At 40.5% G+C, this 15,779-nt stretch overlaps 1 protein-coding gene across 1 annotated transcript in view; it reads left to right on the top strand.

The window, feature by feature from the left end:
* tafa4b (TAFA chemokine like family member 4b) overlaps positions 1–15,779 on the top strand; it is a 43,223-nt gene that overhangs the window by 14,366 nt on the left and 13,078 nt on the right. Inside the window, exon 4 of the mRNA XM_085159365.1 lies at positions 8,986–9,141. Coding sequence (XP_085015491.1) covers positions 8,986–9,141 — 156 coding nt within the window. The remainder of the gene's footprint in view (positions 1–8,985; positions 9,142–15,779) is intronic.

Genomic DNA, 15,779 nt, shown 5'->3' with positions numbered 1-15,779 from the left:
AGATAGAGACCATGGCAAGCGCTGACTTAATTCAGGCCTGTGAGCTACATCTCTACTCTAGCTTTAATTTCCATAAGTCATGGAGACAAGCCACCCTAAGCAAAAAAATAAATAAATAAAAAATGACCAACACAGTCTTATTAAAATTTCATTGAGGCTGACAACGGGGACAGTTGTGCTGAGTCACAGCATCTTGTGCTACAACTTGTTGGCGGCAACCTCCCCTGTCACCTCTTCCTCGCTCTTAATTATGACAATTTCTTTAATTATCTCAGTTTCTTCACTATTGCTGCTCGCGTTTTGCAAGGTGACCTTTATATGCCACAGAAAATGCTACCAGCATCCAGTCTGTTCACTGGCTGATGGAATTAGTTTCCTTTAGACAGAGAGGAGGCTGCCTGCTTATGGCAGGGACACTACTAATTGCAGGCCTTGTGTGTTGTGAAGGTCAGCATCGGTGCCTGCCCCCTTCTTAGTTTCTTTCTCGCGGTAAAACAAGATGACTTCCTCTGAAACTGACTCGTGCTTTTTATTTCAGGGTTTTCTCTAATTGCTGGAAGTTTAGGACTTTTCAGCGATGAATACAACATGACACTCATAATGCCGAGGCCGAGGAATAATTGGATGTGTGTTATGATGGCTGTAAAGATTTTCCAGAGGCAGTTTAACTGCTGTTTTGTTTTCCTGATCATTCAGACATTTGCTTGTTCCTTGCAGTTGTACCATTTGCTTCCACATGGTGGCTCTATAGGTCAAAAAATACTGTTGTATGTTAAGCTCATTCAGCCAGTGTTGGCTCTCAGGCAATCGGTATTTTTTCAATCAAGCAGACATAACACGACTAAGAGTTTTTTAGAGGAAAGGAAGAACATAATCCCTGTAGCTCAGGTTAACAGCACAAAGTGCAGATGATTAATTTGGTGCGGTTAGTAGCCGTCTTCTTTGCACACCTGCAAGACACACTCAGCACATGAGAAAGATCATCTAGCGTAAGTCTTGCCTTCACAGCTCATTTCGCAGTTTGCCCCCTCATGAGCAGAACAAAGCTGTGTAGCAACACATACTTGAACACAGCTCCATTTTTTAATGCTATTCCTTTCGACACACACCATTTTTTCTTTATATTTCTTTCTTTCTTTTTTTAAAAAGGCAAATAGAGAAATTCATAAGCTGCATTACAGGAGCAGTAAATGTGATCCAGGACATACCGGTGTCATGTACTGTTGAAACATCAGCCTTTCTCAATGGTAAAGTCATTGTCTGCGCTCATACAGCAGTGCTTCGCAAAAATATCTGAAATTCTCTTTTCTTTTCTCGGTTGAATGCTTGAAATTTGATTATTTGAGATTAAATTCAATCACTGCCTTGCAGAACTGATATATCTCCATACACTCTTATCACAGCTTGTTATAGCACACTTAATCTGGGAACCCATCAGCTATTGCCTGATATGCAGATATCTGTTTACAGAGATTAGAGGGTGGTTGGCAAACCACACATTTTGTTCTCGTGGAACAGTTACTAATCTGGCAACCCATCATAAATCAATTTATAGCATGTTGATGGCTCTTCTTTGCCCACCCTGTTCATGCCAGGAGCCTCCTTTTAGCTTTAAACTGTCTCTGTTAGACTTAAACAAACATTACGCCACATCTGCATGTCCATCTATTTGAGAATACTGCCTGTTTTTGCCTCCCTTTTAGGCTGTTTCTAAGATGACTCCTCAAAAAACATAGCAGGCAAGGTCAAGGGAGTAGGATTTATTGGGGATACTTTTGTTCCACAGAAGCACCTGTTGTGATATTTAACATAAATCTGTGTTGGGCCTGGTGTGGACTTGTGAGACATTGATCCTGTCAAGATTGATGGGTGGTGCAGGCCTGGAGTAGAGAGGAATGGGGCAAAGAAGGTTAAAGAGCGGGCTCAAAAAGCAGAAAATAGGAGGATATGGAAATTTTAAAAAATATAAGTTTTGAGTATATTTTGTAAAGGAGAAGTTATGAGACCTGGTCTTGTGAGCTTGCTCTGTTGAAATTCAAAACTTGACCTGTGCGCTCTACCAGAGACAGTCATTATGTCTTTGCTAAACTGGCATTGCTGCCTCTGACAGATTTGCTAGATACCTGGCCTTTTATAGCAATGTGCCTGCTTGTCAGGTATTGACAAGGGATAGACACAGTTTTTTTTTGATAAATTGTACAGTGCTGCTGCTTGCCGGTGTCTGTCAGAATACATCAATCGCCTCGCTAACCCATCAGTTCAAGGGAGCTCCGTTTGTCGGCCGCCTGGCTCTCTCCCTTTCGCAGGAATAGAAGCGTTTAGCCTTGCCAAGTCTTTTCATCTCAGGCTCTATTTAACCAAGATGGCCATAACAGAATGATTTAAAGGCAACACTATGACATTAGATACACTGTTATTGTATGTATATAGCTGGAAGCTGGCTGCTCACCACATGAATTTTAAGCAGATAAAGGGTGAGAAGCAGCGGCTGAATGGGAAGCGCAAGGGCTCAACTCTGAGGGCTCACAGCTGAGCTTCAGTTGTTAATACTCTTACTGCTACTGTTCTGATGATTAGACTCCTTTTTTTGGTTCAACTTTATTTTGTTTCTTCTCAAATTATCCTCTGAAAATGTTCCTTTTAGTGGTAAAACTCAAAGCATGCAAATGCAAGCTAACAAGTTGGGCAACACAGGACAGCACCAAAAGAATTTGATGATAATGAAGGCAGAGAAACACATTTGTGCACATATCCACATGCCACTGGTGATATGGAACAATAGGTGAGGAACAAAGGGAACAGAAATGAAGTGATGAAGCTCTAAAAACACGATAAGTTTTTTGTGTGCAGTTAGTTTCACAGCAGCAGGCCCGACTGTGGGGTGCAGGTGAACTACATGATTTCCTACACAAATGTTGTACTGTCGCTTTGAGTCCTGTGAAACAGACTACGTTTTTATATATGAAAGAAGAATCAAACAATTAAAGTTTCATTATTTTACTTTACTTTTTACATCAGGATGCACTATATTTGGTTTCACTGAATAGATCGCACTATGAGTGGCTGTCAATTCAGCCTTGTGAAAACAGGCTGTACGGTAGACTTTTTGTTGAACTCTAACCAGATTAAATGTTGTAATAAGATTTTGGCGACACATTGGAAGCATTATGTGGATGAAACTGTACATGAAATGGCCAAATGTGAGCTACATTATAAATAAAATTTAAATATGGCATTAGGTCTCGCCCCTAATGGGAAGCCAAATTGCCACCCATGCCCTAAAATATGCAATTCTTTAATAGCTATTTCACTTTTAATAGTACCATAAGCAGACAACATAAATGTATATGGGAACTGTATCATATATCACATTACTGGTAGGGTCATTTTTTTCATGGTATTGTGCTGCATTCGCCAGAGTGAGAAAACTACAGTGGCCCTGAGAGGCCAAACGGACTGTAACTTAAAAAAACACCAGCAATAAGAAAAACACTGCAAAAACACACAATACACAACGGAAATAGGAAAAATGAGAACAGAAATAGGAAAAACGAAAACAGAAATAGGAAAAAAGAGAACAGAAATAGGAAAAACAAAAACAGAAATAGGAAAAACAGATTTCCAAAAGCACAAGGGATGTGTTTCTGGGGAGACAATAATGTGACGGACCAGTTGCAGGAACCAAAATATGCCAGGTAAGTGTGTTTTAATCTCATGATTCATATGATACTGATGATTGATTTTTAGGCTAATAGTTAGGCTAACACACTTACCTCTCATCTTTTCTTTCCTCACAAAACCGACCACTTCTTTTAAGTGTCTCCCAGCGCAATTCTTAGCATATTTTGGTTCCTGCAACTGGTCCATCAGGTTATAGTCTCCCCAGAAACACTTCGCTTGTGCTTTTGGAAATCAGTTTTTTCCTCTTTCCGTTTTCGTTTTTCCCATTTCCGTTGTGTTTTGAGCACTTTTGCAGCGTTTTTCTTATTGCAGGTGGTTTCTTAAGTTGCAGTCCGTTTGGCCTCTCAGGGCCACCGTAGCGAAAACAAAACTCAGATGACTCAAATGCCGACTTTGACTGACAGGTGTGCCAACACAAGCCTGTTTAGGCTTCACTAATCCCATTTACTATTCTGATCCTCTTCATCATGTTTCGTACCATCTGGGGCATTTTTAATGGAAGTTTCTGCCAAACCATCCAAAAAACTTGTGCTTCAGTCTTGGTGAGTCAAATTCTAGTATTTTATTAGTTTGTTACTGAACGCTAATTAAGATAACTAAAGATAAATAAAATGCTAATTAGCAGATACATGAATCTGTGCAGTTCAACTTGCTAATCACACTTGCTAGGTTTGATAACTTCTCACTTCACCCTCTGATCTAAATGGTTAGCACAAAATCAATGTTGATTTTGACAGCAAATTTTCATGTTTTAGTCATTATTGAGGCAAATCCTAAATATCATGCAATACAGTGGAGTAAATCTGAAGTATGCTATACATATTTTCCTTGACATCAAATGTTAAATCTGTCCATTTGTCTACTCATCTTTTCCTCCCAATCGCTGACATTTTGTCACGTTTTTATGAGAAACGGGGAGCATTGGAGCTCCCACTGTGGAGATCAAAGTGTGCACATCTAATCTTATTGCACAAGGAGATTAATTCTGACTGGCTCACTTCCAAACTTGTCCCGCCTTTTTACACAACTTAATTAGTTCTGATTGGATATTTGTCTAGTAGTTTAGTTATTAGTTTTTTGTTTCGGTATCGTCTTGTTTTCGTCAGGAAAAGAGGTCATTGATGAAAACTATGGAGAAAATTATTAGTCAACAAAATTAACACTGCATTTTGAAGCTAACATGTTAACCATATCAACATCGTACCTTCAAAATGCAAAGTCTAGAATTTTGGCGGTTGACATAATTTATACACAGTCAGTATTTGCCAGCAGTGAAGTAGCTCAAACTGACTATTTTGCAGCTTTCTAATATGTTGTCTTATTTAATTTTGTTTACTTTGTTACTGTTATTACTGTCTTGGAGCAACTATGATCACGTAATATCTTGTGGGATTGATAAAGTATTCTGATTCTGATTAAAGCACCAGCACCTACCTCACTTTTCAGACCCAGAGACTGCGTGTGCATATGCCCATAAGCTCACTGTCACTGGGGTTGCAAGCCTGTTGTTTTCTGGTTGAACTGGGCTTCTTTTGACATGTTGCTGCAGTCCACTGGTTGGATTAGACCTATTGTGCATGAAAATTGCATTCGCGTCTATAAAAAGCAACCGTTTTATTTTACCCAAATCCCACCAAACTGAATCCAAATCAGCACGTTAAACCACACCATCACACTTACTGTGCACACACATGCACATAAACACTCCAAGTTAAATGCTCTGTCCTCATTTAGTTATATTACTCACCACAAAGACTATATAGGAACACTGTATGATTAACATTACACTATGAGAGAGTGAGAATGAGAATGTTTGCAATGATACCAAATAAAAGCTTTACTTTCTTGTTTCTGGGCAACAAGAGTGGGCGATGAGTTGATTCCTCCAGCACAGTTTTTGATGGATTTATATAGCACTTTTCTAGTCCGATTGACCACTCAGAGCACCAAAAGGATGCATCCTTTTAAAAAATATTTTTTTGATAGAACCTTTTCCTACGACCCCCACTTATTAATTCATTAGAGGTGCTAAAGTTCAGTGTCTTGACCTAGAGCACTCCACATACAGACTGCAGGAGCCAGGGATTGAACTGCTTTCTGATTAGTGGATTGTACTACTTGCCTGCTGTATGGCTCCCAAACCTTTTACTGACTGAAGCATTTTTATGCTGAATGGTAGAACCACAGCCAGATCTAATTGCCGGCTACCATACATGCTTACAAACTTATCAGTGAATCAGCTCATCTTGTATAATATTTTCCAGAAATTAGCTTCCCTTTCCTCCTAGTTAGATTCAAGTAATCCCCCCCCAATAAATAAATAAATAAATAAATAAATAAATAAATAAATAATTAAACACAAAAAACCAGCAGCTCATCAACCACTAAACAAAAACAATAGGTTCTAGGTTCTCACTGATTCAAGGAAATTAACATAATAAAGATTAATTTTTTTTCTGCTCATTGCATTCTTTTTACTTTACTTACAGTTTAATGGATTTAAAGGCTATTTTACACCAACACTGGGCAGTTTTTCAGTTTTTGCTCCTACTGAAGCAAACCCCTTCACCATTATATAAAAACTGTATTTTATTTTTTTTATTTTTTATTTTTAAATTTTAGCCACATAATGTCACCATAGATTTTCTGAGTTTCACATCAACAAACCACAGGCAGTCTAAGCAAAGATATGTTTTGGTATGCAGTGTGTTGTGTTGCTCCTCGATGAACGCGACAGTGGCAACATCTAAAATACTCTGAAGTTGTTTAGAGTGTCGTTTAAACTGTCTATGAAAGAAAGCCTCTTAAAGCATTTACTTGAAGAGCACCTTGGTCTCTTTTTTCTTCTTCTTCTTCTTCATTAAGCTGCATATGTATACTCTAAGAAAACCCAGCAGAGGCTTTCTGTCTCCTGTCTTCCTTAAATAATGGAAATCACATTAAGAGAAGGATGTGGTCTGTTCTCATACCTTACATCAGCCTGAATTTGCCTCATTTGCATCCATTCACACTTCGTTGAGATTTTAATTAGGGTGCGTGCCACGGACAGACAAGAAGAATGTGTATAAATGAAGCTGGGATGGGTTTATCATCCACTGCTCAAACATACCCTCAAAGCTTTAAAGTTTTCAAACGTAAACATCTTCTGCCCAGTCCTGATATAGGCAATAAAGAGAGAAGGCCAGTGCACCTCCTGACCTCATTATGCCAGCGGAAGGCGAGCTGCTCTTTGTTCTCTCTGCTGCCTGTGACACTGCTTTCCCTCCTCCTGCTTGACTCTCTTCCTATCTTTCCTCTCTCGTGCTAACAAGCTGCCTTTTTCCTGAGATAAGGCCAGCAGATTGAGCAGTCTTACTCAGTTCCAGTTCTGCAAATGCAGCAGAATAATTTCTTATTTATTTTGTACAGGCTATAAAATAAGGGATTAAAAAAAAAAATCAAGCTTCATTGTGCTTGAATTAGACTTTCTTATTTTTACGCTGTTACTTTGAGCTTCAGTTGTGATTATTGCTGTTGTAATTATGACTTAATGTGTAGTTCTTGTCCAGTTGACTTGTGCTGAGTTTGATCTTTTCTTGATTTTTATCATTACACAGAGCCTATATATATGCTTGTGTGTGTCAGTGAGTGCATGTGCAGTGCACGGGTGTAATCCGGCAGCTGCTCCAGCCTCAGGAGAGCCCGAGACAGAGGAGTGAGGGAAATGAAAGTGGAGGGATGATAGCGGAGGGGCGCCCTCAGAGAGCCAGGGATCATTGATGGGGCTCTCTGGAGAAGAGAACAAACAAACTTTAAATCAGAAAGGATGAGAGGGGCCATGGCCTGCAGAAATGGAACCCTCTGCTCAGTGTGTGTGCTGTATGAGTGTGTGTGCTTGTGCACACTTTTGTGTCTGCCTGCAAAGCCCATTCAGCTTACCATGAAAAGTTTTGGAGTCTGGGTATAGTCACGTACATAAATGAAATCTGGGCTTATGGTACAGTATAACCAAGGTTTTTCCAGGGTTGTAAAGAGGCTTATAGGTAGTTATGTCGCCAGCAGGGTTTGCTGTGCTCGGGAAACGGTGCCAGAGACTCTCAAGAGTGCACAACAAGCTTTGAGAGGGAAGATAAGGCAGCTGGAATCCATTCAGAAGCCATAAGCAAAGCTTAGATTCACTAAACATTGTACCCAACAGTTTTGGTTGGCGCATTTTCCTTTAGGTAGGCACAAAAACCTTTCTGCTAAGGGATTCATGGGTTTATTCATGTGCTGAGGGGGATGTAACATTAACACAGACAGTGCGCATTACACACGTCTAAGCATTACTATGTAACATAATTTACAAGTCATCCTTGCTGCCGTGTACATGTGACAGATCAAGTTAAAGTATAAATGACTGCTCTCGTGAGCTTACTCCTAAAATGATGATACCGTCACCTTTTAGTCCCTGAAGACTCTGAAAACAAATCATGTGTGAGGGGGCAAGATGTTCAGAAGGAATTCAACAAAAAATACTGAAACACTCATACACACAGTACCACATTTTGCCACGGTGCAGAAAGCTTTGGGTTTGCGCTACAACGCCTCAGGTTCGCTTGCTGTCCGGAGAGTCTTATAATTAACCAGACCAATGCCTGCTGGGAAGTGAGAAGCTAATAAGAGACATTAGAGGTGGCTGGTTTGTTGGAGGTGTCAGGTAAAAACAATTATCCTCACACATGTATATAATGACTTTAAGAAGCACACAAATGCAAGGAACCAAACACACAGACCGACGTGCATGGAGATGGAATGATAAAAACAAAAATGCGGATGCAAACGTGACAGCGATTTCCTCTAACTAAATAAAGTGCACACGTCTCTGCTTAGATCAAGTGCTTTGTCTGAAAGGAGTCAAAAAGAAATGATTATTTTTTCAACATTTTCTGCTCTCATTTGCTGTTTGCTTTTTTTAATTTCCCTCCATGCACACCATCACGAGAACAAGAGTCGCCTCTGTGACAGAGTTAATGAGGGCGCTGGGCTGAGAATAAAAGCAAAATATCACTAAAAAGTGTTTACTTATGAATCAAAGACTGAGACCGGAATAAATCGAGGAGTTTAAACAAAAGTAAATTATTCAGCAGATCTGTTTAATCCTCAGAAAAGCTGGCGCGTATTTGATTGTTATTTGCGGCGCAAATGTGTTTGAATTTCGACTCGATTATTTTCAACAACAAATGCCAAAACACCAACAAAATCTCCTTTACAGTCGATGAATTTCAAGCAAATAATCCCCCCACTCTTTTTTCCCCTCCTTTTCTCTCTCTCTCTCTCTCACAGCATCATACCAAGTGAAGCAGGGGACATGTGAGGTGGTGGCGGTGCATCGCTGCTGTAATAAGAATAAGATTGAGGAGCGCTCTCAAACCGTCAAGTGTTCCTGTTTCCCGGGGCAGGTCGCTGGCACGACCAGAGCCAGACCCTCCTGTGTGGAAGGTAAAACTACGTGTGAGTGTTAGTGTGAGTGTGTATATCAGGCCAAGCGTCTCTTCCAGTGGTTCCTCATTTATACAAAACAAAACCTGATGTGAGAATCTCTTAAAATGAAGTAGAATTAGTGATTCTAGTGGAGCTGATCACTGACCAACAGCCTGAGTGGATGTTTGGGCTGAAAATCAGCCCTGTCTTCTAACAGCGCACAGGCCTGAATTTGTTGGGCATCGTTGCTTTGTGAAACACATAAACAAGTCAGGTGTGCTTTCGGTTTCTGTGTTTTGTGCATCATACTGCAGACATCTCCCCCACAACACTGCAGCAGAGCCTCTCCATTTCTGCCAGATCTTTTTGGTATCTGTTGGAAACCTTTGCGAGCGTGACTGGAATTCCAAATGAAGATTTTGCAGGTTTGGACAGTGCTTCGCTGCACACCATGTTTTTGTAATAATTGACACGCTGCTGAATCCGGCGGGGTCACGAAGGCTAAAAATGTTTTTAATTATCTTGCATCATTAAAGTTTCTACATGAAACTTCTCACCTAAAACAAATCATTACTAGATTCATTTTGGAGATATTAGAAACGTAAATAGATGAGTTTAAATTTGCTGCCAGGTTGGATTCTGTCTGAAAATGACTTTTTTTTTAATGGCACATGGATTTAAAATGTATTTTCAGTTTATTTCCCTATAACAGAAGGAGTGAGATTGAGAGTGAATTCCCACCATTGTCTTTACTTAAAGAAGATGGGATGTTTACTGGAAAATGAATGTAAAGCACCTTTAAGTGGGTCTTGAGTAATAGGATTTTTAATGTGTTAAAGTAAACCTGGATATATCTCGGTCCTCTTTCACCAGCAGTTTGGGGTTCATCGCATCCCAAGGAGATAACATGAAAAGTTAAAGCCACTAATGCCGGTAATGTTTCTCCTTGCCTTGCTTATTCCCCCCACGCCATATGAAAGGAGAATCAAAAATATGACATCAGATTGGATACTTGAGCTGCGGTTTTCAAGGAATGCTGGTATATGGGACAGCTTAACGTTTCATATCCAGTCAGGCCGCGCGAGTATTTGACAGATGGTGATAGAGAAAGTATTTTCTTTGCATGTTTTTATGGGTTCAGACAGAACATTTGGGTGATTAGCGAGAGGAAAGTTTTTATAAACAAATAAAAGCATGACATCAAACCCTTATGTTGGTTATGATTTTCAAGTCAACAGTTAAATAAAAATGTGTGATTCTGAAAAACGACAACAACAAAAATATCATCAAGCTAATTAATCATCCACAGACTTTCGCTCAGATACACAAATGTGTCTGTTTATACATGCTGAGTGTGTGGGTGTGTGAGTGCGTGCGGCTAGTAGCGAAGATGGACAGGCGAAAGCTGAGGGTCGTTTTCATAGACCTCTGTTGCACCCGTTTGTCCGCTTCGAGAGCTGCTGCCCAGCAAGAAACAAGCAGTGTCACTGACCCCTATCATCCGCAGACGCTCCGCTGAGATCAGACACACACACACACTGTGTCAGCCAACCTCATCCAATCGCACTGTATTAGCCCCCTACCAGAAGAAAATACACAGTTGTTTAATACGTGAGTGGAGACACTACCTCTCCAAAGCATGAGGGTTATTCATACTGTTAACGTCACCTCGGGAGGGGGACTGGAAGCTGATTCCACACATGCAAACAAATAAGTAATGAATCTACACAAATAGAGTCTTTGATGTGAGATCTGTGGGCAAACTTGAAGTGATGTCTCTTTTTTCTGTCTCAGATTTGGAGCTAGATCAGATTTCACAGCGTTTGGTTTATTTTCCATGAAAAATAGCGTATTAGCCCCATTATCACTCTAATGCTGTAAATGAATGATATGGTAATTATCAAGAAGGGTAAAAAACGAGCCAAAACAAATCTCATTCACCCCGGCTCGCTGTTTGTTGACGTCTATTGACAGACAGTGCAGCACACAAACAAGAACTACTCACAGTCATTTAGTTTGGCAAATAGCAACTTCTTATTAAAATGCACATTATTTTTGACACTTGGTTCCCAATCCTACCGCGGTGCTATTGCTACATACAATTGGCTTTAATACAACTTCCCATTTTCATTTGAGTCTTCGTTTTATCTGACTTTGCAAATGCCCACACGCTTTCCACCTTTACTAGTCAGGGCTGTCCACACACTGCCAGTCTGTGCCAACCTCCAGGCACTGAGTTGCTATTGCTGCGCGTGACCAGTAGACGGTGCTTTCCCCATTGAAATAACTTTAGTAACAAGCATACCTGCTGGTTCATTTCAGCACCATTTTCACCCAATAAAAAAGTAAATTTGTTTTTTAACCTCTTTGATGAGTTCCAAGATGGGAACTATTGCTTGATAATGATAAAACCAGGCAACCATAGCAAAAATGATTGGCTTTGTAATGAAAGCCAGGATAAACAAGGAATCACGTGAAACTTTGCTAACCTTTCAGAGCAGGCACTGCACTGATTCCTTGCTTTTATTTGTTTACTTCAAAGACGTGGTCTCGTTTGCTAAAAGGAGGAGTGACATTAATGAGAACCTAATGCACTCTGCGTGTGATTGAGAGTTAGTAATGGATTCTTTTTGATGGTCTTAATCACTTTTTTCGACTCGCATGCACAGACAGCGCAGTTCTGCCGTCACACCGGTCACGAGGCTTTCTAATTTTCTATTCAGATCTCACCTCGGACTCTCACCTCCTCTCACTTCCAAATCCAGTGCTCAGCAGCACTTATCTCATGAGTCAGGCTTGACCTCTGAGTTCACAGTTCCAAAAGATCTCACCTCATCCAGGGTTTTCTTACGCACACAAACACACCTCAGTGCACGCACACATCCACGCGTGCTTTTCTCTCCCCTTTTTTTTGGCTGCAGCACTGATGGAAAGAGACAAACCCCTCTCAGCAGGTAGCCTTTGTAGAAAAGCCATAGTGTAAATGGAGTTACATTATTGATGCTGGCTGAAAGAGGAGTTAATGGTGAGAGGTCCCATTACTGGGCTGCTGCACTGCATGGTGGGATACGCTTTTTCAAGTGAACTCTATTCATCACAACAACCCTGAAACCCACTTCTGTATTGGCTTCTTTTTTTTTTCTTCTCTGTTGGAATTAGCACTGGTGGCGTGTGAGAATAAAGGGTTTGTCCTGCAAAAAGTAAGGTCATTTGGAGAAGTCTAAATCTGCGTGTGAAGAGTTTGCAGAGGTAGAACTGTTAACCGGAAAAAAAATAGAAGTCAAGCGGTGAAGCTGTTTTCGGGCTAACGCTGTAGCACCCAGTCCACTTCTGAGTGGATCACATATATTTTATATTTATATATCCAAAAAACAAACAAAGCACAGGTCGATGTCAAGCAAACAAGTGCAGTAGCAGAGTTATGTTATGGAAATGTCAACAAATATATTTTTCCTTGGTGTCACGGTACACTAATCTATCTTTGAAGCACAGGAACAAACTGTTGCAAATTGTGAACTGTAACAGCAGCTTAGCCCAGAGCCTCTTTATACCAGACAGCTGCAGAGGATGACCAGTTCCATCATAAATGCTGACGACTACCCTTTATTTGACGAGGTTAGCAGTCCCTAAATGCAGGACAAAGCTGTAAAGAAACAGCTTTGTCCCATGTTGCTATTCTTTATCTAATATCGGTTCCATTCATTTTTAATTTGCGATTTATTATGATATTGTTTTTAGCTTCTTGGCCTTTTTTTTTTATTGTATTTATTAGTCTGAAGGTTTGAAGTTAGGGTTTTAGTGAAGCCTGGAGCCCTCTCTCTTTTTTCTCTTTTATTTTTCTCACCATGTGTTTGTGAATATTGTCCAGGGTCTGTGTTTGATGTCTGGTAGAAGGGTTGTCTGCTCTTTTAACTGCAAAACAAATATGCCTAGAGGTGCCAATAAAGGAACCTTGAACCTGAAGATTGACCAGATTCACTAGATGTAAAGGTCCCAATTGTGAACACTATCACACAGTGTGAATTTATTGATGTAAGCAGCAATTTTAACAATATGTCATAATAAATAAACCTCTGCACTTGTATCATCAGAGTAGCACCTGCATCCATCTGATCTGCTTTCTCTGGAGTACACTTCTGTACAAAAGCAGAAAGTTGCTCAGAAAGTGAACTGCATGTTTTTTACGGTGTTTTTTTTGGGTACCAGACAAAATGACTTGAAATCTTTTCACAGTCACTGTCATTAAAGTGTGTTTGGCGGTGGGGAACGAGAGAGAGCACGGCGACCTGATAAAAATGGTGGCTGAGTGAATTTTGCTCGCTGTGTGATATGGTGACAGCCAAACTGTGTTTCATTGCTGGGCCAAGAAATTTAGTTAAGTGTTTCAGCACACATCAACCTGCTGTTGTTTACAATAATACCTGCTCCTTAATGTCATGCTTTTGAAATTTTGCCAATCTGTTCTGGTGTATGTGCATAACCATAAACCGTGTGCAGTCTTTGTCTGACAGTTATACCGATGTGTTTTTCACTTTTTTGCTTCTTCTTCTTCTTCTTGTTTTTTGTCCACATACCTGGGTGTGCTGGCATGGATGCGCGAGCTGGGGCAATGGAGATAAAGTGTGTTAGTAAATCATTGTAGAAAGAGATGGATGCCGCTCTCCAACTGCTTCTGCACTTCAGGATCACTGAGTGGAACTGTTACAAAGCCTGCATTCATATATCTGGGTCCACCTCCAAACTGCCTATGGGTGTACATGGAGGTGCATCATATTCCCTTTAAATAGTGATGACCTCGGAGCAAGGGCACAGGAATGCTCTGATTGTGCATTATAGCTTACACTTACTGCACATTTGGGACTGTATAGATGGACACATGAAAACCACATTACATCTATAGTGCTCAACAGACATGTGCGCACATATAAATGTGTAAGCACCCAGACACAGACACAAAGAAACCCTCCTCTGCTGTAGTGTATATATTCAGCTGCGAGTGTGAGTTCAAGCAGTGCCTTTGTAAAGTATTAATGGGGATACACTCCCACAGACACATGCTGTGCGCACAGTGTGATAGGATGTCCTGGCTAACATCAAGCAGGCTACAGCATAGTTACACAATTGGATAGGTAGTCATTAAATTAGTTTTGTTATATCAGAGGCTAATTGGTTACTTTAGATGAAAAGGTTAGGAGTCAGGGAAGTCCCTTTGAAGTTGGTGACTTTTTTACATTCAATGTTACAGATACATTTTTTGCCCACTGATGAACTGAGGACGAGGTGGGAAAGGCTCAATCCATCAAAAAAAAAAAAAAAAAAAGCTGTATGGATGAAAATGTACATTTTCTGCTGTGGTATATTATAAAAGTAAAGGTCATGAGAATAATGAATAATGTACTATAATATAGCTAAACTATATTCATTACCATATCTTATCCTTAGAGGGTAGGCCCTGAGTAGAGGTGCTACATTCAAAGCAGCCAGTTTAGGCGTTTGGGCATCTGACCAGCATGCTGCCTGAGTGCCTCTTGGTGAGGTGTTTTGGGCATGTCTAACTGTGGGGAGGCCCCAGGGTAGACCCAGGATATGCTGCTGAGGTTGTGTCTCTCACTTAGCACATGAATGCCTTGGTTTCCCCGAAACTGGAGGAGGTGGCGAGGAAAAGAAAGAGAAATGATTTAGATTATGCATAACAGTTTTTTTGTCTTTTGAGAGTTCGATTGTGTTGACCTGGTAAAAAATCAGAAATTAAAGCAGTGTTAGAAATCAGGTTTATATTTTTGGCATCGAGGTGAATGGAGGTGGTGTTTTTTTTGTTTTTTTTTAGTCAACGCTTGTTAATTCACCTGCTAAGCTGGAGCACAGCATGCATTCTTGAAGTGCTAATTGGCAAGAATCAAGGCATTGCCTACGATAACTGAGCAACGTTGTGCCACAGGGATGTGAACAAAACATATTTTTGCTTTCATGCAGTGGAGAAGGAGACCTGCAATTTCAACTTTGTCCACTTGATGTCACAAACATTACAATATCCATGCAAGCAGTGGCAGAGAAGGCATGGACAGAGGCGGCGCTGGGATGAATGCTCATACGGCTGACATGCTTGTTTGCACACACAAAAATGAAAAAAGTGAAGCTGCAGCTGGCAGAATGCTGAGTGACATTTTCCAGGTGTGTGCTAGATTGACATGTTGTGATCAGTAGCAGGCGAGCAAAAGCTGTAGGCACCCTCGTAGCATAAAACATCCGCAGACCTTATTTAGACAACCCAGGAGACTCAATGAGAGCCAGGGGAATAACATACTGTAGCTCCAGTCCCTTCTGTTGCCTAATCACCTGCACCTTAAACAAAGCCCTGTCTAGACGTTTGCCCTCAGCTGATCCCATGCTGAAAGTTTGCAGGAGAACTTAAAAGGCATTCTGAGTGCAGCTTCTATAACGACTGCGAGTAACTGTGATGATGCATGCCTGAGCTGCAAACCTTTTTTTAATTAGCATGGGCACCTTTTGTGAATATAAATGTAGAGTCTTAATGAGACTGATGCAATTAGAGTACGTAGAGCTAAGGGGGAGTTCATGTGTTAAATGCATTTTTCCCTGAAAAAATGTCTTTCTGTTTGACGAACTTGGCAGTGATTCATTTTCACATGTACTTG

The sequence above is a fragment of the Neolamprologus multifasciatus genome, chromosome 5 (assembly GCF_963576455.1).
Source record: "Neolamprologus multifasciatus chromosome 5, fNeoMul1.2, whole genome shotgun sequence".
NCBI classification, from domain to species: domain Eukaryota; kingdom Metazoa; phylum Chordata; class Actinopteri; order Cichliformes; family Cichlidae; genus Neolamprologus; species Neolamprologus multifasciatus.
The sequence above is the reverse complement of the archived record's forward strand: the minus strand, read 5'-3'. Positions and strand labels throughout refer to the sequence as shown.